General features: G+C 45.0%; 1 protein-coding gene across 9 annotated transcripts; it reads right to left on the bottom strand.

Annotated features, from left to right (window-relative positions):
• Positions 1–274: 274 nt before the first annotated feature.
• On the bottom strand, positions 275–21,841 carry VEGFA (vascular endothelial growth factor A). Of its 9 annotated transcripts, none has more exons than XM_083175450.1 (9): positions 21,388–21,841; positions 13,450–13,498; positions 10,666–10,862; positions 10,373–10,449; positions 10,243–10,275; positions 7,567–7,632; positions 4,814–4,951; positions 3,971–4,061; positions 275–2,501 (listed from the first exon to the last, which is right to left on the bottom strand). In XM_083175450.1, the coding sequence occupies exons 1-8, from the start codon at positions 21,466–21,468 to the stop codon at positions 4,013–4,015; spliced, it is 690 nt and encodes a 229-aa protein (XP_083031576.1). In that variant the 5' UTR covers positions 21,469–21,841; the 3' UTR covers positions 275–2,501; positions 3,971–4,012. The 9 variants fall into 9 exon arrangements, with proteins under 9 accessions (XP_083031576.1, XP_083031577.1, XP_083031585.1 ...); XM_083175451.1 differs by having other exon boundaries at positions 7,585–7,632; XM_083175459.1 differs by lacking the exon at positions 21,388–21,841 and adding an exon at positions 17,542–18,337.
• Positions 21,842–21,972: the final 131 nt, after the last annotated feature.

Genomic DNA, 21,972 nt, shown 5'->3' with positions numbered 1-21,972 from the left:
CAGGAAGCAAATCAGCAGATGCAGTAGATTATGCTGTAGTACAAAAAGATGGATGTCCGAGAACCCAGTTCATGGAGAGCTAGCGTTCCGAGTATCCCGGCTGCTTGAGTATAGATATCAGAATGACCATGTGAACATGAATGGTTGGGACAAAGAGATAGAGATAGACGTTCTGGCCCAGACCATAAGTGACCACCCCACCCAATTCTGCAGCAGTAGAACCGGCTTGCCCGGTAAGGAGGAAATTAAAAGACCACCACAGGAAACGGTTAAAAACATTGGACAATTCATGTATTTTTTTCTTTTTCATAAATTACTTTAAATATAACATAAGAAATACTGTAGCCTCCCATTCTCGTCTTAGTTCATTAGGTTTGACAAATGGGACATTAAATAGAACTTTGCGGTGACTTGTTTGCCCACCCACGTACTCACAAACACACACTACAGCTTCCGCTGAGGACGAATTACCATCCGAGCACAGAGCTGGGATATGATGGGACTATATATATACACACACAACGGAGGGACGACACTGACATTATAACACTATGGTGAGAGCCAAAATATATGGAACTAAACTCCCTCTGTTCTGTGCATCAGTTGAGGCTCGGGACAAATAGGCCAGGACCTTCCCTAGCCAAGATTTGGGGTTATCAGTAGCTTTACATCCAAGAAAGGCACTTACTGTACATGACTAATCGTATAGTAACCCCGTGTCTGTATTTGGCACTAGGAAGTAAGGGGCTCTGCTCATTCTCTTTGTATGGGATGCGCAGTGATTGAATCACGTTACACTTCCTGGGGCTTACCAACCACACGACCACTTGTAAGCTTCCTTGCTTTGAATTGGGGTAACACTGATCACCGCACTTACACATCCACACAGATACAAATGTAACCCCGGTGAAAAAAAAAAAAAAAGAGAAGTTCCCAGACAACTTAGCCGTTTACACGGGGTGTCCATTCTAACACAGTCTAGCAGCAAAGGAACAAAGTCCTTTATACAGGGACAAACCCTTTATTTGTGTCATGATCATAACTTAATCTTTCATCGGCACTCTAGTCCTTTAAACATATTTCAGGGTCTCTTGGTGCAGAAGCAAGAGCCTCACTCGTTACTAGGCTGCAAGGCACGTGGAACCTTAGAACAGGTGTGTTTGTGTCTGTATACATGAGTTACATGATCAAGGCTATAGTAGTGAATACGTCCTAAAGACTCCAGTGATGCCCACAAGCCGCAGCCTCAGGACTCATGGTTAGATTTAGATAGCCGTGCCACTTTCAGGTTCTCAGACACGCTAAGCCAGTCCTGGTTCTGTGATTTGGGTGGGTGGGGTGGGGAACCATTCTCCCACTGGAAGGCAGTCTCACTCAACATAAACAAGTCTCAATCATTAAAGAGCAAGCTGCACTCAGTATGAGTGAGCATTACTCTTATTATAGACGTTTCCACTCATTATGAGTGAGTCTCCTCACTGGGGTAAGTAATTTTCTCAAAATGTCTAAGAGTTCATGTTATTTGCTGATTGCGCACTGTCCCAATGGGTTCTAAACATGAGGCCAGGTCTAATCCGGAACCGTTCCTCTTGTGACCTCCTGGATTTTGGTCAAGACTCAGTCTTTGCTCCTAGGAGATCTTGGGCTTCAATTGTTGCATTAAGACCACAGAAATACCAGCGGTACTGGCTCAGCGTATGCCTGACAATATGGAGCCAATAGGTCACATCGTTAAGAAGTTGTTGGGGTTTTTTTTTTGGCTAACAATAAGATGAAAGCGTCCATCGGAAACAAAGTCATTCGAGGTTTTGTGAAAATGGAGAACATGCCCAAATCCATACACACACCAGCGTGGTGGTGAAATGTCACAAAAAGTTCCTCCAGAATGGGACAAGGCCAACATCCAACACTGCTCAGTCTCCATTTGCTCAAAGTCTTTTTTTGCCTGGAGGGGGCGTGGGGCATGTTTTATGAAGGATCGAATTTTGCAGTTGCATGATTCCAGAAAATCTCAGCAGGGATTCTTTGACCTTTGATCTGAACTTTGCCAGGTAAGAATGGGCTTAGCAGAGATATAGCGACAACAGGTTACAATCCAGAAAAAAAATAAAAATTAATATTATTAGAGGTTAGCCTCAGCTGAGTGAGTGGCTGTACCCCACGTACGTCAGTTTAAAAAATAATAATAACCAATATATATACACAAATATATATATATATATTTATATCTATATTTACTTATTATAATAATATATTTATAAGAATCCGGAAAAGAGATATGACCCCCGCTGTTCTGGCTCTTGGTGTGTAGCAGCATCAAATTTGTTAAAGATAAGGAGATATAGCATTTTACTGAATGACGGCGCTATTCTTCCCCTCCTGAGGGACACGGAATGCATGAAAAACAAAGTGCTGTGCGGAGATTTCGATCCTTCATATTTACTCCATCTTGTCTCATCTCGGGAGACTCTCCCCTGTTTCACCGCCGTGGTTTTTCACATCTAGACATAATGGAGAGGAGGGGAAGAGAAAAAAAAAACATTTAGTGACAGATACATATTTCTCTAGATTTTACTGAAGTGACAATAGAGAATACGGAGAAAAATGTTCTATCACCATGCCGAATGGATTGTATACACCAGGCTATACATTGAGTTACATCAAACGGACCAGTCACGCATATAAAACTATAACTAATAAAAACCTCCCTACATTTACGTACTGTCCTCTCTACAATATACACTAGGAGAATGCTGGTAATTTTCTATAAGCCCTCTCGTTATTGAACTAGGCCCAGAAGCGTTTTCGGGAAATGTCATAATAAGGAGACAGAATTAAAGAAAAATAATAATTAAAAAAAATAGTATATAACAATGGTAATAAATAAAATAAAAAAAACATAAAATCTAATGGTATTTAAATTTTAAATGATTTTTTTGGGTTGTTTGTTTTAGTTTTGTTATTAATAATAAATAATACAATTCTAACAATAAAAAATTAAAAATTCAAACACTATTATATTTTATTTTTTATTATTTTATTACCATTGTTATATTCTAATAAAAATAGTATTTAAATTTTTAATTATTTTTTGTTGATGTTGGTTTTAGTTTTGTTATTAATAATAATAAATACAATTATAACAATAAAACAAAAAAAAACATTTAAAATTTTAATACCATTACATTTAATTTGTAATTCTTTTATTACTATTTTTATATTTTATATTATTATTATTATTAATAAAAATAATTTCACACAAAAAAATAAAAATACATAAAAAAAATAATAATAATATTCTTATTTTATAAACAACAAGCACCAGACAGCTCTTTATTTTTAGAAAATGAACATTTGTACATCAGTCCTTTCCAACAGGAAAGGTTTGGAAGTCTTTTCTATAATGTGTGCAGGGTCATTTCTGGGAAGAAGTGGACTGCGGCGCTCCTTAAATTGGACAGGAGGAATGTGCTCATGCTAAAATCAATGACTAGAAAGTAATTTCTGGTTGACATATTACACTCGGGTCAACGCTTGGCAGAAAACACTGGGCTAGCACAGAGTCCTTATGACTTATCGCAACACGCGATGAACACAGACATGCCGGAGAATGCAGATGAATCAATATTACATTATCTAGTCTGCGATTCTACCCGGCACTTGCTGGCTACAATTAGCCCTCTCAGCAGCGCTGTATGGCTCAAACATCATAATTGGGGACATCCATATCGCGCTCATGCCCCAAACCCCAGCTGCAGTGATCACCGCCCAACTGTTCATTATTTATTGGACATTTGAGAGGTGACCTGGGAGACCATTACAAAACATTTCAGCCATGTATTCTTATTGCATTTAACATGAATATATTCCATCCCTTCCAAAGATGCCGCAACATCTCTGGCAAAACGTATAAGGAAAAGTAACGGAAAAGCAACCAGGATAGAAACAAGGGTTATTTGGGGTAACTTACTTTGCTGCACAGATGTGGCAGGGCACATGTTAATGAGCGAGGTCAGCAGAAAAGGGGGCCCCATATAGCTGGACTAGGCTTCTTGCCCCTCCTAGTGAAACACAACATACTGCTCTAATTGGGTGACCTATATCAATACAGCTGAAACACTATGTATAATGAGGAACTGAGGCGTTCTACACCTCCAGTCACCCTGAGAACACAGAAAGAACACACTGTAAAAGGCCTTGACTGGGTTATCATCTTAATGTTACTACACAGATGCATTTAGAACAGGGGGGCTGTAGAGAACACCTGTCCTCCCGGATTACAAGACCTGATATATACAAAAACATGGGAAACTACAAAAAAATAAAATAATCAAGGATGTTCCACAATCTGCACAAAGTTTTAAGATGGCATTTCCACAGTATATGTGGCCACCCTTGTTGAGGCAGGCTGGCGGGACAGTGGGCTACTTTTCACACCTAACCAAGGCCCAATACACATACCGAGTATGACCAACTTCTACAGCCCGTGAGCTCGGTCATGTGGGTAATGGGGCGACTACTAGTATCTACAAAGAAGATCACCAACTGCCCTCATAGTCTAGCTGAGAAGTCACTGTCCTCCAATAAGGGCTATTCATCACTCACCCCTGCCCCCCGAAGAAGTGCAATGGGTGTGGAGAATTATTCTAGGGACATGAAGCACAAAAGAGGATGAGCAGAGAACATTGAAAACAGAGTTGTAGGTACACAGCGCCAACTTTGAAGACAGAATCTCAGGCCCCCGGTATGCAGTAGGGTCATCGTTTTATTGCATTTAATCCCCCCCCCCCCCCCACATAAGTGAAAAACCAACCTGCATGTCCTTTCGTTTAACTCAAGCTGCCTCGTTTTACAACGCGAGTCTGTGTTTTTACAGGAACATTTACAGGTCTGGGGGTCTTGGACAAACAAGTGTTTTCTCCTCTCTGTGTCTGTGCAAGGCTCGCAAGGACTGCAAAAAGCAAAAGGAAAAAACAAAAGAGTTCTAAGCTACAGCGCATTAGCAAGAGAAATGTCAACATGCATTACTCCTGAACACAATACAAGCAAACCCCTCCAACCCCCCAACACGCCAGGGTGACCACTGGCTTGGCCTGCTTCTACAGCTCCCATCCTAGCGGATATAAAAGCAGAACATCTCCCTTTCAGTAGTCACCCTGACTCATAACAAACCAGAGGGAGGCGTTACCATAAAATACGGAAACGCAACTCCAAGGGCAACCACCAGGCTTAGCTTCTAAGTTATCACCCAGCCTTAGGAATCTATAGATAGTTGGTGACCACTGCCCATGTGTAGACCACTTGATTACTAGCCACCGAGAGGAAGCAAGACATTGCGTAGCGTTAGTAAGCTAGACATTGCATTTGGAAGGTGCATCATGCTTTGAGCCAAATGTTAAAGGTAAAAAATATCTTGGCCTAATGGTGTTAAAAGCACATTTTAGAATAAATCAATGTGTTAGGTGTCTAGAAGGTTCAATTGGATAAATTTAGGCGATTTAAGATATATATATTTTTTTCGTTTTTCATCAAGCCTTCCAAATGCAGTAGTTCGAAATAAGAGTAGAAAGAAGAGCAAACATATAGATGTGTCACCAGTGAACGTGCCACTATAATACGGTTAATAAGATTATAATTAACGCCGTAATGTAGCATAGTGGAAATAACCAGTAGAGTAAAAGATGGCTGCCTCCATTTGGGTCATTTTGCCTCCAACTCTCGTTCTTCTTTCTCTGCAGTTATTAGAAAACCGCACATGGATGAGAGATTGCCTTAAGCTCGAAATGCTAATTATGAGTTCAGGGCTACCAGCTTGCCCACATCACAAAATTTAAGGAAGCAGTTGTAGAACCCAAAGTGAAGCAGATACATCTGCAGGAATGGGGCTAAATGTAATGGCCAGGTTGGTTTGGCCTGTTGAACTATTGGGGTCTATTTACTAAGCCTTAGAGAAAGGCAAAGTGGACTGAGGTGTAGTTTCAACCAACCCGCTCCAAACCAACTGTCATTTTTCAAACACAGCCTGTAACATGTTAGTTTGGAGCGGATTGGCTGGAACACAATTTATCGATGAATGAGCTTCAAAGTAAAGTTGGAAAATGGCTCCAGGACGTAATACAATCCCACCGAACTATAAAGTGTTTTTTTTTTTTTTTTTAAAGGGGCAGTATATTAAAAGCCACTTTAAAAAATAAATAAAAAAGCATCCTAGTTCAGCCAGGATCCTGCACTTGAGTAGCTCGGATTGTACTAAACCTCGCCACCAGGCTTAGTACATAGACCCGATCCCTTTTTAAATCTCAAGGGTGCCTGCAACTTGTAGGTTATGACACTCGCCCTATATAAGGGTAATCTACAGATTCTAAGTGGTAAATTGAGTTAATGATAGCAATCATTCAGATTCGGTTTTTCATTTTCTAGGATGCAATAGAGAAATGATAGACAGATATGATTGGTTGCGTTGGGCAATAGGACCGCTTTACATTTTTAGTAAATATACTCCTAAGTCATGATGAATGTGCACTGGGACAATACGCCACATTTTGGCGGCATTGCTAATAACCAGCAACATTTCAGATCTGGTGTCCAGCATCTGTGGTCAGGCAACAACTGGACCAGTGAGCATACCGGAACAGAATGAGTGCGGCAAACCCTGTTAAATTCTGACATCTATGGCGATTACAGCAAAACCAAATTCATAAACATAGATGGATCAGTGGGGCAAACAGACGGCCACCAGTCTCACATACAGTAACTACCAGGCAGACGTGCTGAGAATGAAGCGAGCACCCCACCACCAAGTCGCCCTCGCACCACATCCTCATGCAATGTAATCATGAGATCCGGCAAGGCAGAGAGGCAATCCGGCCCTGTATTGCTAGTAAAACAGGCTGCAGAAAACCGAGGGTCAAAGCCAGCACATGACGCCATAACCTTCTTCACATCACCACCGATGTTTGTTTATGGTCCCATAACTGATGAACATAAAAGGCGGTCACAGCAAGCGATGGACCCAACGCTTCCCGCATCCCTCCGAAATGCGATCTTCTAGTAATTAATGTCAACTTAATCATTAGGGCTGGATTCAATAATCCATGGTTAATTACGCAGGCTAATTAATCTGCTGGGGATAGGACAGTAGATCTCGTAAATGCCCTTCATGAAGGTGCAGGAAACCATCCAGTAGCTGTGGGTTCTTCGGCCAGACTATGGGTTAAAGCACGTAAGTGGGACATTAAGTGCACTTGGAAAATGTAAATTGAATAGCCCCGGGCGTAATGTCCTGAGGCTACCACGCTTAACACTGTGGATAATTAAAACCAGCCTTTAGTCTCTCTCTAGCTACAGTATAACCGCAGAACCGAGTAATTACAGTACGTCTCATGATGACATTAAGAGAATAAAGGCACCTCTGCTCCCCCCGCCACCAAGACCAAATGGACGATTACTCAACGACACCAACCCGCAAGCCACACAATTAGATTAATGGGATTAATTTATGGAGTGATATGGTGCAATGCCAGATTCATTTGGGGCATTTTTAGTGAGCACACGATACAAACGTACAAGCGCTGTGATTTGTACCGGATTTTCTTGCGCTTTCGTTTAAGGCCCTTCCCTCGTTTTGCTTTTCTGGAAGAAAAAAAATAAACAAAGAGCGAGAGACAGAGAGAAAGGGCAGAAAACGGGAGAAAGTAGAGCACAAATGGGTGGTGGTGGTGGTGGGGGTCTACATTGACAGCGGGGGGGGGGGGGTAATGCTGTGTGTAATGATGCTAGAAAAGCAGCAATGCTATCTAGGAAGCGACTACAAATGTCAGAATGGGTTTCTAGACCAGCAGGGCGGCGCTCTACCTGACAATGAACAGGTTGAACACTCTGATATACACGTCAATGGTTACAGAAATAACTCGGCAGTTACTGTTGAGTTATAATGGCCCCCGTGTTGAATAATGTTATTCCCAGGGGTCCAACACTCCATGCCACAGAGTAAATAAGGCGTCGATCAGGCCTGGCCAAACCATGGCTCTCCAGTTGCTGTGAAACCACAACTCCCAGCATGGCCTGACATGGTTTCAATATTAAGGGATTCTGGGATGTATGGTTCCATAATAGCTGTAGTACAACAGGTTGGCCGGGTCTGTGTTAAGATTGTTTTCATGTGCTATAACAACGCCCACTCACACAACGAGGCAGTCACCGGTCACACAATGAGCTCAGTGGGGGGGGGGGGATGTATTAAAACTTAGAGATATATAAAGGTGTAGAGGTTGCCCCTATCAACCAATTGGTGGCCATGGGCATTTGGGCATGCATTTAATATAATGCCACATTGTTGCCATTATCCGGCCATAGTAAATGTCATGGCAAGAGCATAACCAGGACACAGTGGGGCAGATTTATTAAGCCTGATGAAGTGATACATTGGAAGCTGATAATGCAGCAGCCAATCAGCTCCTGTCATATTTTTCAAACCCAGCCTGTAATAGGACAGGTAAGTGCTGATTGGCTGCTGCGCTATCACCTTGCATTTTATCTCTTCACCAAGCTTAATAAACCTGCCCCAATGTACCAGCTGCAGGCACTGGTCGGATTGAGTGTCCGGCACTGGGCATATACCACACACAGGCCTTTGTACATGCTTGTGAGCCCGCACAACTTCTTCCCGACTAGGCCCCTCGTACACAAACAGGAAAGTGACTGTTCTGTCGGCTGTGCCCAGGTGTCGTCACGGCCTGTGAGCCCAAGGAGAGGGCTGCAAACAGAGCCGTCCCTGGTAACGTTAGCCCAGACACCTAGCCCTGTGCCATCTCCGTCTGCCTCATTATGAAGCTGCTTGGACAGCAGAGGTGACCTTTCCCCACACGTGGCTGGATATTAATAGAAAACCTAATCGGAAAAACATCTCTCTCTCTCCCAGTCCTGGAGCCGAGCATTGTGGGACGTGCACTGGAGTAGTGTTTCCTAGACTCGCTCAGACACTTTCAGCAGGTGACGGGGTGCTGTAAGTCTCGCTACAAATGCCACAGCATGACCAGAGAAATGACTGCCAATTACCGCATTGCGTCAAGCGGACCCGGCTTCTAAACTATGGCGCACGCAATTCTGCCACGAATGCCTGACCATGTGTGATATAGAAGTACAGGAGTAAGATAAACCAGAATGCCAAGAACCCAGAAATGACGTGTCTACCTGCGGAGCCTAATGACCAGCCGCTGGGTCTGTACATTTGCAGAGAGCCAACTCCTGAGTGCACAACGTCGGCGCAGACTATGAACAGGTTAACGCTTCACCTGGACCCCTAGCAGACTATGAACAGGTTAACGCTTCGCCTGGACCCCTAGCAGACTAGTAAGCATGCTGCAGCAAGAGCAGGCTTCAGGAGGAAGCTTTTGCTGCAACGGTGCCAGTTGACAGGCCCCGACAGGGTCTAGGAAAACGCCCTCGCCATATCCCCCTGGGCTCGTCCCTCCCCCTCCTTTCCTACGAATTTCAGCAGGGAAGAGAGGAGGATGGCTGCTGTCAGGGTGCTGGGGCCACAGTTCTTATCAGTCTGCAGTAGATTACGGCTGCACTAGGAAGAAGAGGATCCAGCCTGCAATACCACTGCGTGCAACGGTGAACGGGCGAGAGAATTTAAGGCCCACGTAGAAGGGCGAGTAACACATATAAAAAGAAACACGACTACAAAAATCAAAGGTAAAATAAAAAAAAAGCAGTAAAATTACAATCCCGTGTAGAATTGGAGCACGGTTTTTCCTCTACTAGCACATGCGTGTAATTCGAGCCCGAGGTTAGAATTACCCACAACCCATCACCACTGCAAACGCTGGATGCACCAACAGCCAACACCAAATGTTAACCAGATAATAAGCACCGAGTACACCTCACTCCTACATTACAGTCGGAGAAGCAGAGAACATCAGGACAAAAGGATGAGCTTAATACGGGATGACTAATAGATTATAATATATCATATCAATGATTTATTGTGCACTGAGGATCATCAGCGACAATACAACGGACTCTGCGGCCAATTGCAATGAACGTCTTGCCCTCTCTCCGGCCGTACCAGCTCCAGACGATCTGTGGACTAGCCCCGTCCTGCAGGGCTGGCGCACATGTCGTACGACGACTGTCCGAGAGCCGCAGACCCTTTCAGTGCATGAAGGGTTAATGGCAGGGGTGTCGCTCGAGGCGGTGGATATGGCGTGAAAAGTGATGAGAATAGGGTTCACTTACTTTTCCTGCTTGTCTCTAATTTCTTTCTTTAGCCTAGAGAAAAATGAATAAATAAATAAATAAATACATGCGAAAGAAGGAAACAGAGCAAATCCTTAGGGCGAAGAATTTGTGCGTAGCGGGCCCTTACCTGCACTCACAATGACTGTGCTGCAGGAAGCTTTTGTGTACAAATATGTTGCTCATATGAGGCTTAATCCTCGCGACCTGAAAGAGAGACACACACTCGTTATTGGTTTCCAATCCTACGAACGAATCAAAACTAAACTTGGCGCCCCCTCTCCTTCTCGGCGCGACTGCTGCGTTAGGTCAGCTGTAAGCCGGCGGCTGGTCACAGTCCAGTCCTAGTTGTACTGGAATGTTAATCTCTGTGCCCCAGTTGCCGTCTAGGAGAATCGGGACTTTCTGAAGTGCGGTACGTACCTGCATCGTGATGTTGTTAAAGTCTGTGGGTACACACTCCAAGGTTTCATCGAGGCAGCAACCTGCGCACCTCATCAACGGCACGCAGGACGGTTTAAAGATGTACTCCACCTCGTCCGGATACTCTTGGTAGATGTCCACCAAGACCTCTCGCACCTGGCAGTAGCTGCGCTCGTACACTTTACTGAACATCACCACTGTAAGGAGAGAGCGGGACACGTCAGGATACCGCACAGAACAAAGAGGAGCGCATGAGACACACAGGGGGAAATTTACTAAGACGGGAGTTATATTTCACATGAGGATGTTGCCATGGGCAACCAATCAGATACTACTATCTTCTAGAAGGTGCGAAGTAAATAAGAAGTAGATTCTGATTGGTTGCCATAGCAACATCCCATGTGAAATAGAACTGCCATCTTAGTACATTTCTCCTACAATAGTTCCAGAGAGAACAGGAGGTATGCCATGGAGAGAGATAAAAATACTAACAAATCAGCTCCTAACTGGCCTTGTTACAGGCTGTTTGACAGTTAGGAGCTGTTTGGCTGCTGCTATATCTATGTTCAGTTTATCGCTCTCTAACCTTTGATAAAGTAGAGAATTTGTTAAATCAGCTTCTAACTGCCACTTCCCAGACTGGGGTAAATAAATGACAGTTGGAAGCTTATCGGTTGCTATGGGTAACTTCTCCACTTTATCGCTCTCAAAGCTAGCATACATCGCCTCTTCAAAGAGGGGAAAGTTTCAAGCATTAGACCAGGCCTGGCCAATCAGCGGATCTCCAGCTGTTGCAAAACTACCCATCCCAGCATGCCCCGCTGCAGTTCTGCTATAAGTGAATCCTAAACTGTGGCAGAGCATGCTGGGATGTGTAGTTTCACAACCGCTGGAGCGTCCAGGCCTGCATTAGAGCCTCAGCACCAAACTTTGGCACTCTAAAGTATACCTGCAGCCTGCATGCAGCGGGGACACCAGTCTTCTGACACAATGCCACCCTCTCAGACCACCAGGATCTAGCGAGAGTGGCGAGGCGTGAGAACGGCGTCACCGCGTATGCTGTGTATAGCCCCCGAGCGCAGTCCCCAGCGAGCCCTGTCAGCAGGTGCACTTGAAGAGGGTCGTTGAGGAAAAAAAAAAGAGCTAGGCAGAGAAATGGCATTTTGCTTATTAGAGTAATTCCTGGTGTAAGTGCGTCCCCAGTTACATGTGAGAGAACTAATTAGACTGGCATTTCTTAGCTGGCGGACAAAGACTCCCAGTCAGGAACTGTTGAGCCACATGGTGTCCGGATTAGCGAAAAAAATTCCCTTGCAGTTACGGCATCGCAGCGAGACGGCTTCATCGGCCGCAAAGCTTAGCAGCTAAAGCACTTAAAAAATTGCCCTGGCATCCCTATCAGTAGCAGTTACAGGACCTTCCATACAACTGCTGACCCGTCACCACCCCCCATCTCCCCTGACAACACCCTATTACCACCTTTTTCCAGGCTCCCAGAGTGAAAACACTTGTCGCGGAACCAATTGATTAGCCCCTCGTAAACCTACTGTATCTCCAGAGCGTGCAACTGTATTCTCCATACAGGAAGGAGCAATTGTTCATGTGCCACAATTACTGCACAGAACATATACACATGGCCACAGGCCTCTCCCCCTACTGAGTCTGTCGCAAGTCCTCAGTTAACTCCCCGACACCCTCCCCTCCTTCCTTCCCTGCTCCTGTCTCCTTCTGGCAGTAGTGGTCCAACTCTGGAGACCACCAGAGCAGCTGCTGGAGATCAGCCCTTCCCCCTCTGCTAAACGCAGCCAAGAAGCTGCAGAGAGACGACCCTACCCCCTCAGTGTTCTCCGCGTTTTCAGTGTAAACCCTAGGAAGCCATAAATATACATAAATATATTATACACAAACACACACACATATAAATGTCCCCTTACTCTACCATCTGCCTAGACAGCAGCTACCCTCATCTAAATGTAGTCACCACTCACTCTGCTTTATAAATGGAGTGTACACTCAGGGTAGTGGCTGCATCGGGCCTCCCTCACTCACAGACCGCCGCTGTTCATTATATTATACAGCAGAAGGAACTGAATGAATACAATATATAACACACACACACACACACACACTACTGCCAATAGGCGATGAGCCATTCCCGCCTCAGTGATAACTCAGTCAGTCTCGTGCGATGATCTAGGTAGAAGGAGGCTGGAGTCGTGACTATCTGACAATACCGTAACACGGTTGGAGAGGAACGCAGAACCACCCCGCTGCCCCCTCCTCCCTGCTGCACGCTCCCCACGTATCAGGAGCTTAAAATAAATGGGCTGACTAATCCTGAACCACCTGCAGGCAGTGCAATAATGGGAAATCACAATGAGACATTTTATGCGTGTACTATGAAAATGTCACAGCGTTCCGGCTCTACTGCACAACACCAGACTGCAAGACGTACAGGCCCGGGAGAGAGAACCCACTGTAAGCCAGGCTAGGTAGTCAAATTACCCGCTGGTGCCCGGCGTAGCTGGTGACCGCTCGCCGGCATACCAGACCGCCACCCCACCTATGCCATCACCAGCGACATCCACTTATCAGTACCTGGAGATAATAGGCTCCGACAGACACATGGAGCACACAGGTGCTCTGTATTCCCTGTGTAGGTGACAAAGAACACCAGTGACTACACCCGGCTTAATAGGCCCCTACATAGTGTTGTTAGGTAGGGGCAGCTGTTCACAGGACACAGGACGGCAAAAGTGCCTTCAACCATTGAACAGTCCTTACCTTCTGTGGGTTTCTGCTCCCTTTCGTGTGGGGGGGCCGCCCGGGATAACTGGGGGGAAAAGAAATAAGCATCAGAACACAGAAGTACAGTCTACTTGTAGCAGACGAGAGGGAGACACAGGGGAGAACCTGGGAGAGAGATAAAGTACCAGTCACATTACAGGCGGTGATTGAAAAATGGCAGTTAGGAACTGACTGGCTGGTATTTTCTCCCTCATCAATTCATTACTCTCCAAGGATTAGTACATATGCACCTGAAGCATGGTCAGCGCAGGGTGCCATGTGAGGGGACGTGGCACACTGATACGGCGTCCATGACGACTTACTTGAAATTCTCAAAAAAAAAAAAAAAGTGAAAAAAACTCATGTCAACATTTTGACTTTCCCATTGTCGATCGAATGCTTGTGTCTGACCCTGTTGACCCATTTCATGTGTCCACCCATTGACCCATATCCGTTACGATATTTGAGGGTCTGTGTTGACAGATGTCAAAGACACCAAAAAAAAAACGTGAAAAACTAACGTCCTGCCTTAACCTTTTCCATCTTGACCGATTGCTTGTGTCGATATTTTGTCATTATTGACCTAGTGCATGTCAAGGTTTTCCATGTGCCAACCTTTTTACTGTCCACCATTCATGCTCGACCTAGTAATCCACACCCGGTCAGGATCTAGGGGTACAAGAGGCAGTCACACCTGAGGGGAGCCCATCCACACCTCGCCTATAGTCAGTGACTACTCTTATCGGAAGATACAATTATAGCCACAGTCATCCCACCCGCGATTATAGGGAATGATTCACATCCTTACTAACAAGCGTACGTCCTGGAGCCACAGTCACACATTATAAACTTCGTTGTCGGGTCCAGTCTATCTTCTGTATATACATTGAGAACAGGATCCTCCCCATACATGGCAATGTTATTGAAGGGTGTAACCAGAGCTGGGCAAACTCTTTAGGACCTTTGTATTTTTATGATAAACGTAAGTAAATCATAGAGAGCGGTATACATAAGGTATAACTACAGGAAGATAGGAAACACCCAGGAACGGTCACCGCAGAGTCACTTAGAGGGTAAATCTGTAGCTATCCCAGGGACAGACAGAGAGAACACACTATACCCTCCGAATTACTCCGAGGACACAGGCCACCCTCACTGGCCTTCGCAGCTTGTGTACAATGTTTATTTGATTTTGTGCTTCTGTTGATTTTCCTATGACCTTGTGATCCCCGCGTAGGTGCCAGGCCGACAAGCCGGCTCTGCCCTCACCCCGCCATACCTGCCAGATAGGTAAAATCCAATATTCCTGCAGACTCCGACTGCAGGAAACCATAACCCTCAACTGAAAGGAAGCAGGATTATTATCAGGACAATGAATATTCAACAACTTCCTTAAGAGTCAATAGTCATACAGTACATGACTTCCTGCCCCAGGCCCTTTAGGGAAATATGGGGACACTTAGCAGTTTCCTTGTCTGTTTTGGGGATTTAAAAGCATCCTCATGGTTTTACTGGACAGGTAGTGATTTTAAATGTCAAGTTCAACCTCAAAACTCTTTGCAGTTTCCTGGGCTTCGCTCACTGGTTCTGAAAACCATATGTTGGTTACCACTGTAACATTCACATGCTCATCTCCTATGTATAGATTTGTAAAAAAAAAAAAAAAAAAATTGAATAACTGTAGCTTTATGCGCAAAATAGTTTCTGTAACACACAATATACAGTATACTTAAATAAGTGCAAAATAGTCATCTCTGCGAATTAAAATGAGCCCATAATGAAATGCACCAGGATTCAGAACCTGCGTTCGGCAGAGGAAGCACAGCAAGTACGCTGCCTGCAGGCAATGGCTTCCATATCGAACCATCTACCGGCTAACACCAAAGCATTGCGCTGGACACACTCACAGGATAATCGCTAACTGCGCTGTCCCCATATAGGACTTAGGACCAGATGTATCAGGCTTCAAAAAAGTGATAAAGCGCAGAGTGGACAGGTAGGAGCTGATTGGCTGGCTGTTTAATCACTCTCCATTTTATCTTCTTTTTGAAGCTGGATACATCTGTCCCTGCGGAATCAAAATGTAGAAGCATCGTAAGCAATCTTCCTGCTAATTGCATTAACATACACAATCATGAGAGGTGGCAGCGCAGAGTATTACATCTGAGCGACTAAGCTTATGTGCTAAGCCTTTAGAGAGCGATAAAGTGAAGAGAGTACCGGCCAATCAGCTCCTAAACACCATGTCACAGCCTGTATTTGAATAATGACAGGGGCTGGTTGGTACTGTATCACTCTGCAGAGCTTAGTACATCTGCCCCACTGACATTCAAAATACCGACAAGCATTGGGGGACAATTCAAATGCCGACATGCTCAAACTGTCGACATCCATTTTGCCAACATGGTCAAAATGCAGACATTTAAAATGATGTTAAAAAAAGAAAAAAAGACAATTATATTTATATTTTTGGTGTCTGTCGACATAGGGCAACATGGACACTGTAAAAGTGTATCGCATGGCCTGCTGCGTACGGCACACTATTGTAGATATAGATCGAATTCTATGCCCACTTGGATCGTGAGGAACAAGTAAGGTTCAAAGAAAAAAAAATCATGAAAATCGCATGTCGATTTTTGACATGTCGACATTTAAAATATCTGCATTTCGACCATGTCGACATAATAAACGTCAGCATTTTGACTGTCTGTAAATTGACTATATAACACTGGTAACCTCACCACATCAGATTGAATCCATGAGTCCATTTATTTGGTCTTGCACTGTTTCTAACCCTCACTGTCACGTGTGTAACAGAAAGGCAGAGTCTAAAAGATCTATGTATAGTGGAAATCACCATTCTGCTCATATAACGCCACTGGAATACACCATAGATTGTCTTATAATTACTGGTCATTAAGTCAATATAAGTGATATGACACAAGGATCATCGGTAGTAACAATTAGGGGCAGTAGGGGGTGCAATGGTTAGCATTACTGCCTCACAGCACTGAGGTCATGGGATCGATTCCCATCATGGTTATAACTGTGCAGAGCTTGTATATTCTCCCCATGCTTGCGTGGGTTTCCTCTGGGTGCTCCGGTTTCCTCCCACAATACAAAAATATATACTGGTAGGCTAATTGGCTCCCAACACAATGTCCGTGTATGCGTGTACATGTGGTAGGGAACATAGATTGTAAGCTCCACTAGGGCAGGGACTGATGTGATTGTTCAACTATACTCTGTAAAGCGCTGCAGAATATGTGTGCGCTATATACGGCGTAAAGTTTTTCGGAACCCTAGGCAAAACATCAGCTTACTGCTTCCCACTGGCACCCACACACCAATACCCACTTTCCAGAACCTCAGGTGTGTCTTAGAAGTTCAACACCTGCCATCTGCATTATGTTCCCCTCTCAGAGTCATCTGCAGATTATGAAGCCCCTAGACAGCTGCCTTGTGGCAGGGCCCTACATACAAAGCTTTGTACCACTAGCTGCATACCTGCGTTTCGCCAATCCTGCCCTCTGTGCATAAAAACCAAACAAACAGGACAGTGTAGGCCCGGCGTGTTGAATGTTAATTCTGTGCAAGCTTCAGAATAGGATCTAATGGGTCCAAAGTCTAGGATGCAATAACAGGAGCAGCGTACACAGCCCGGAGCATTGTGTAACAGGCCAACTTCATTCTACACAGCCAGCAATACATATGAACAAGTAGAAGCTGTCATGCGAGATTCTACCTAGGCTGAACTTCTCCCCAGTATAAGTATTGTTATAAAACCAATCACATTACACAGCACTGTGCAGAGAGTCACTCCCACCAGACCAGGCCTCATAGGGGCTTATAGACCAAATTCCCAAACTCACCCTGGCAGGCCATTCCGTCAGCAGCCAATAAACCTCCCAGTATGTTTTTTGGACTGTGGGAAGACCATACACGACAGCCTGTCCCGTAAATGGACTCGAACTCAAGAATCCAGCACCGATAGGCAACAATACTGGTAACTTTCCACCCGTGCGGCCTTATACAGCATATAATATAATCAAACATGTACAATAAGGAATGGAAGTGTGGCCCTACTACCCGAATAAGGAGCCATTGTGAGAGGCATCTCGTTTCTAAAGACTGTCTTCGGTTGTTGCCGTAGCAACAGTTACAAAAAGAAAAGGAAAAAAAGTTCTCTGATTTGTCACCCAAATCCTATTCATAAACCATTATGCGGAACATTTCACCATTCATGTACATTCCTCTGCTGGAGAACTTTGCAGGAACAGGGAATTTCCGCAAGCGGGTCTAATATAAGCAATATGGAGAAGGAGCGGTCCCCCCAAGCTGTCAGATATTGCAGGTTATATCCACTGGGCCCCCCACGGAGGTCTGCAAGGGCCGAGCCCCAATAAATTGCTTGATAATCTGGCTGATGTAAACATTGAGAGCAGGTAGCCTTCTCCATGACATACTGTATAAATACACTGGACATGAGAGAGCGAAAGGCCTAGGCTAGCTCCTATACAATCAGATTCTCATTCTTCCCTGAGAATGTAGGCCGGTTTCTGGATGAGAAAGTACAACAGCTGGGCATGGAAGACCAGCCACCGTCTCATCCGCCCATTTATCCCAAATCCTTCCCCTAACTGCACTTCTGAATAAAACCAAGCATATGCGTAGGGTAGGATATTCGAATCGGCTGCTGCAGTCCAATCCGGCAGTTTCTCACACGTTCTCCAGTGCGGCCAATAAAATCAATGCTTACAAGAAACTAAAATATACTGTCTGGCAACCGCCCAACCAAAAATCAGAGAAATCCCAAACCGCAAGAAAAACCAGAGGGCGGCAGAGATGGCTCAGGATGCCCGCTGGAAGTGCAGAAGTCCCGCACACTGCTGTAGTCACAGGATTCGCTTCACAGCAGAGCTGCAACACAGATCCCTATCAAAATGCTGGGATCCGGCTAATCACTGGGTATTAACCCTATGCTGAAAGTACTTAACCCTTTAAGAGCCAACATCTGTGAGAGATGCACAAAATATCCGCTAACAATGACAGCGTCGCCCACATTTGTTATATTAATTCAAATTTAAACAAAAAAGGTGTAAAAAAAAGATTATATGTCTTGTATACGGTAAACATTACAGAACATTGCGATGTTTGCTTGGCATTTTTCACACCTATTTTGACAAGTTCCCTTGGCAGACAATGGGTTAAGGCTCCAGGCTGCTCGTTATGTGCATTAAGACAAGCGGGCACGGTGGCACTATGCGTGCGGGTATTTTAGAAATAAAACCAGTGCATTTGGAGAGAATTCCTGTTTGCTGCCAAGCAATAAGACCTTGATGGTTTGTAGCAGTAGGATATAACTATTCAAGTGTCCTAGAATGGGCAGGAGGAGACCCTTCCAGGGATAATCCTAAAACTATGGGTCCTGCCTGTTCTTTCAGTCCGCATCAGTCATACCATGGCAGGGACAGCCAGACCCTACAGAGAAGCCGCAGTACCCGTAACCTGACCTTTTCCCTTGCAGTAAAGCTGGCATCTCACCCACAAAGCATGCATTCGCCACTTGATCCTGCGCCGGCCGTGCCAGCAGGTAACATTGGGCAGAATACAAAGTTTAGGTGACTATACAGGACATTTAAGTGACACACACTGCACTAAGGAGGGAGAAGTTTATCCTACAGGAGAACTATACATCACACATATAGATCACACATATGTACTAATGAGTTACAAGATCCCAAGAATTCTACCTCGGAGATCAGGTTAAACAATGTCCACCCCCCAAACAAAGACCAGCGCTGTTGTATAATGGATTACATGTTTAAATTATGGGCTTTAATGCAGAGAATACAGTTCAGTATAATAAAGTATCATTACACTATGGCATTTTTGCCTATACAGTAGATGCATTGACTTAGGGCACAACCACGGACTATATTACGTAGCGGTCACACGGCGTAGCCATCCACTCTCCCCGCTAGACGTACTGTGGTCTGGAAAGGGAATCAGCCACTTGGGACCTCGGAAGACTCTTTTACACCAATTGTGAGATCCGCAAGATGATTTTCATTGATGGAATCACATGAAGCGCTGGGCACATGTTATAGTTATACAAGAGTGTGTTCCACAAAGTAAGGGGTCCTAGCCTGTGCTAGGTAGGGGGGATTCAACAGGTCTTTAATGATTATGATAGAAAGCCAATGATTTATGACAATTTAATGTACCAATATTAACTGTCCTAATTAACTAACTAATTTCTGTCCGTCCCCCCACTCTATACATTTATAGCCCAGAGTAATTAAAATAAAAGAACAAAGTGGCGAAGTACATTAAAAAGGAATATTAACCCTCTAACGACCACATAGCAAATACTACATTTGTAGCACTTAAAGAAAATGTGTGACTACTCTCCCTGAGGACAAAATATTTTAAATTCTACTATTACTATACAGATTAAAAAAGTGCATTTTTTTTTTATACTGAACTCATGTATAGAATTTGTGGTGAAAGTCCATTCCAGGTTTTCCAGATCCCATTCTGGACAATCACTCTTTACAGCAACTGTATAGAGCAGTGATTTGGAAAACCAGCAGCGGATTCTTAAGATTCAGCAGAATTCTGCCTCTCAAACTGAAAGTTAACTAGTCAGGGGGTTCCCTCCCGAACCCAGGACAGTTCCCTGCAGCAGGAAGGTTATGGACTCGGCACCAGCAATTAGGTGCAATAGCTTCTTCCTGAAGCAGACAATTGTGGCAAGCATTGCCCAGAGAGGGACTGCCCTGGGTCATGCAATGTCATACATGGGACTGATCACAGGTCAGGGGACGCAGGGTGCACTGGAAGCCCCCCTGTAGTGTACCATTGATGAGATTAAAGACTCTTTGGAGCCAGGTTGTGCTTGTATCAGGCAGACAGGTGAGCAGCACACCTGGTTAGTGGGTCTGGAAGAGTAACAGTTAAAATCTATTACTCCGCCTGTCTTACCACAATCATTAGTTGAGCTTTGTAACTGTAAATGCTGGAAAAACAATTAGGCTGACTGGTTAAAAAAAAAAAAAAGCACAAGGTCCCTTCCCAAATCCAAGCCCTGTTCTCAAGAGTGCCCCCTCTCTACCTTCTTCAAGGGCATTTCCAAGTCACAGCATGGACTGGGGCCTAGTAACTGCTGCCAATGTGCAAAGAAGAAATGAAGGGGGGAAAGCTGTTACCAGTCACATGAAAGAGATTTAAAGCCTTTTAGTCTCCAGGCTGCTTTACATTAGGGGGAAAAAAGTCTACGTGCAGCCTGAGCCGCTTCCCAAGCCGGCCTACTGATCTCTGTCGTCAGAATGACCCATTAGCAGTCCGGTCACACAGTCACACTGTTCCACCTGCGCATACAATAGGGTGCTCGGTGCCCGCTGCCATATGTGACAGCGTGTCCAGCGCACCCACCAAGTCAGAGACAATCACACGTGCTCCCCCCGGCTGTCACTGGGCACGGACTACTGAGAAGAAAGAACACTGACCCCCTTGTCCTGAATGATGTGATGTGACTGCTGATGGCAGGATTATCGTGCCCACCTAGAATGCATTGTATGTAATCATGGGCATTTCTTAGCTGGGGGGATCTAGGGGTAGGTGCCCAGGATGGGATAGGGGTAGGTGCCCAGGATGGGAAGAAGCAGAATACAGAGGGCATGCAGAACAGGGAAACTTCATTCATACAGTTGTGCATAACCAAGTGCTACATTGTAGCAGGTCACATGCCTGCTCACCCCATATCCGTCCCCTAATTGGATCCTTTGCTCCTGGATCGAGCACCATCCTGCTAAGTGGGTATATACCCCCCAGGCTGATACCCCCCACCTCTCCAGGAGCCAAGGCTGGGGGTTGATCTCCTTTGCACCCCCTAAAGGTAACCTTGAGTGACTTGGGGGAAGCTGCTCTTACCTGGGCAGTGTATATATAGACCAGTACCGGCAAGCCCCAGTTGAGCCAAGAAACCAGAAAGTTCATGGTTCCCAGTAACATCCGCAGAGGTGCAAAAGCAGCCCCGATGGTAGGTGGTAAGATCCCAGGAGAGAGAGAGAGAGAGATCCCCCCCTCAACTCCACTCCCAGATTGGACTTTGTAGATGGGTGTCAGAGCCCGGGGGTCACTCCATGAAGCCACAAAAACCAGAAAACTGTAACAGATCCCAACACAAGCAGACAATAAAAAAAAAGTTGAAGCCAAATAACTTTCAATCCATGTTGGTAATAATTCCAGTGCGGGAGGGCCCGAGAAGAATGCTTGATCCCCTACTGCTGCTGCTGCCGGCTAAGTGGTGATTGCTGCTGCCTGGGAGCCGGACACTGTGTGCACACCTCGGCTGCTGCTCGCTGGATGTGTGTCAGCTTCTACCCAGTGCAATAGTCACACACAGATCCTCCCCTCCCTGGCCCCGCCCCGGGGAGGGGCCATCTCTATATATATTTATCTGTCTTCTATCTCTCTACCCCTGGTGCAGCAAGCGCAGGTTATTGTTACGTTGTT

Source organism: Crinia signifera, chromosome 3, assembly GCF_055691185.1.
Source record: "Crinia signifera chromosome 3, ASM5569118v1, whole genome shotgun sequence".
NCBI classification, from domain to species: Eukaryota; Metazoa; Chordata; class Amphibia; order Anura; family Myobatrachidae; genus Crinia; species Crinia signifera.
The sequence above is the reverse complement of the archived record's forward strand: the minus strand, read 5'-3'. Positions and strand labels throughout refer to the sequence as shown.

Excerpts from the sequence above, each read along its gene's own strand:
- VEGFA (XM_083175450.1), bottom strand. The coding sequence starts at position 21,468 with ATGTTACTGGGAACCATGAACTTTCTGGTTTCTTGGCTCAACTGGGGC. Across the intron at positions 13,499-21,387 it reads TCTATATATACACTGCCCAG|TTATCCCGGGCGGCCCCCCC; the intron begins GTAAGAGCAGCT and ends TTTTCCCCCCAG. Across the intron at positions 4,062-4,813 it reads TTAAACGAAAGGACATGCAG|GAGGGGCAAGAAGCCTAGTC; the intron begins GTTGGTTTTTCA and ends GTGTTTCACTAG.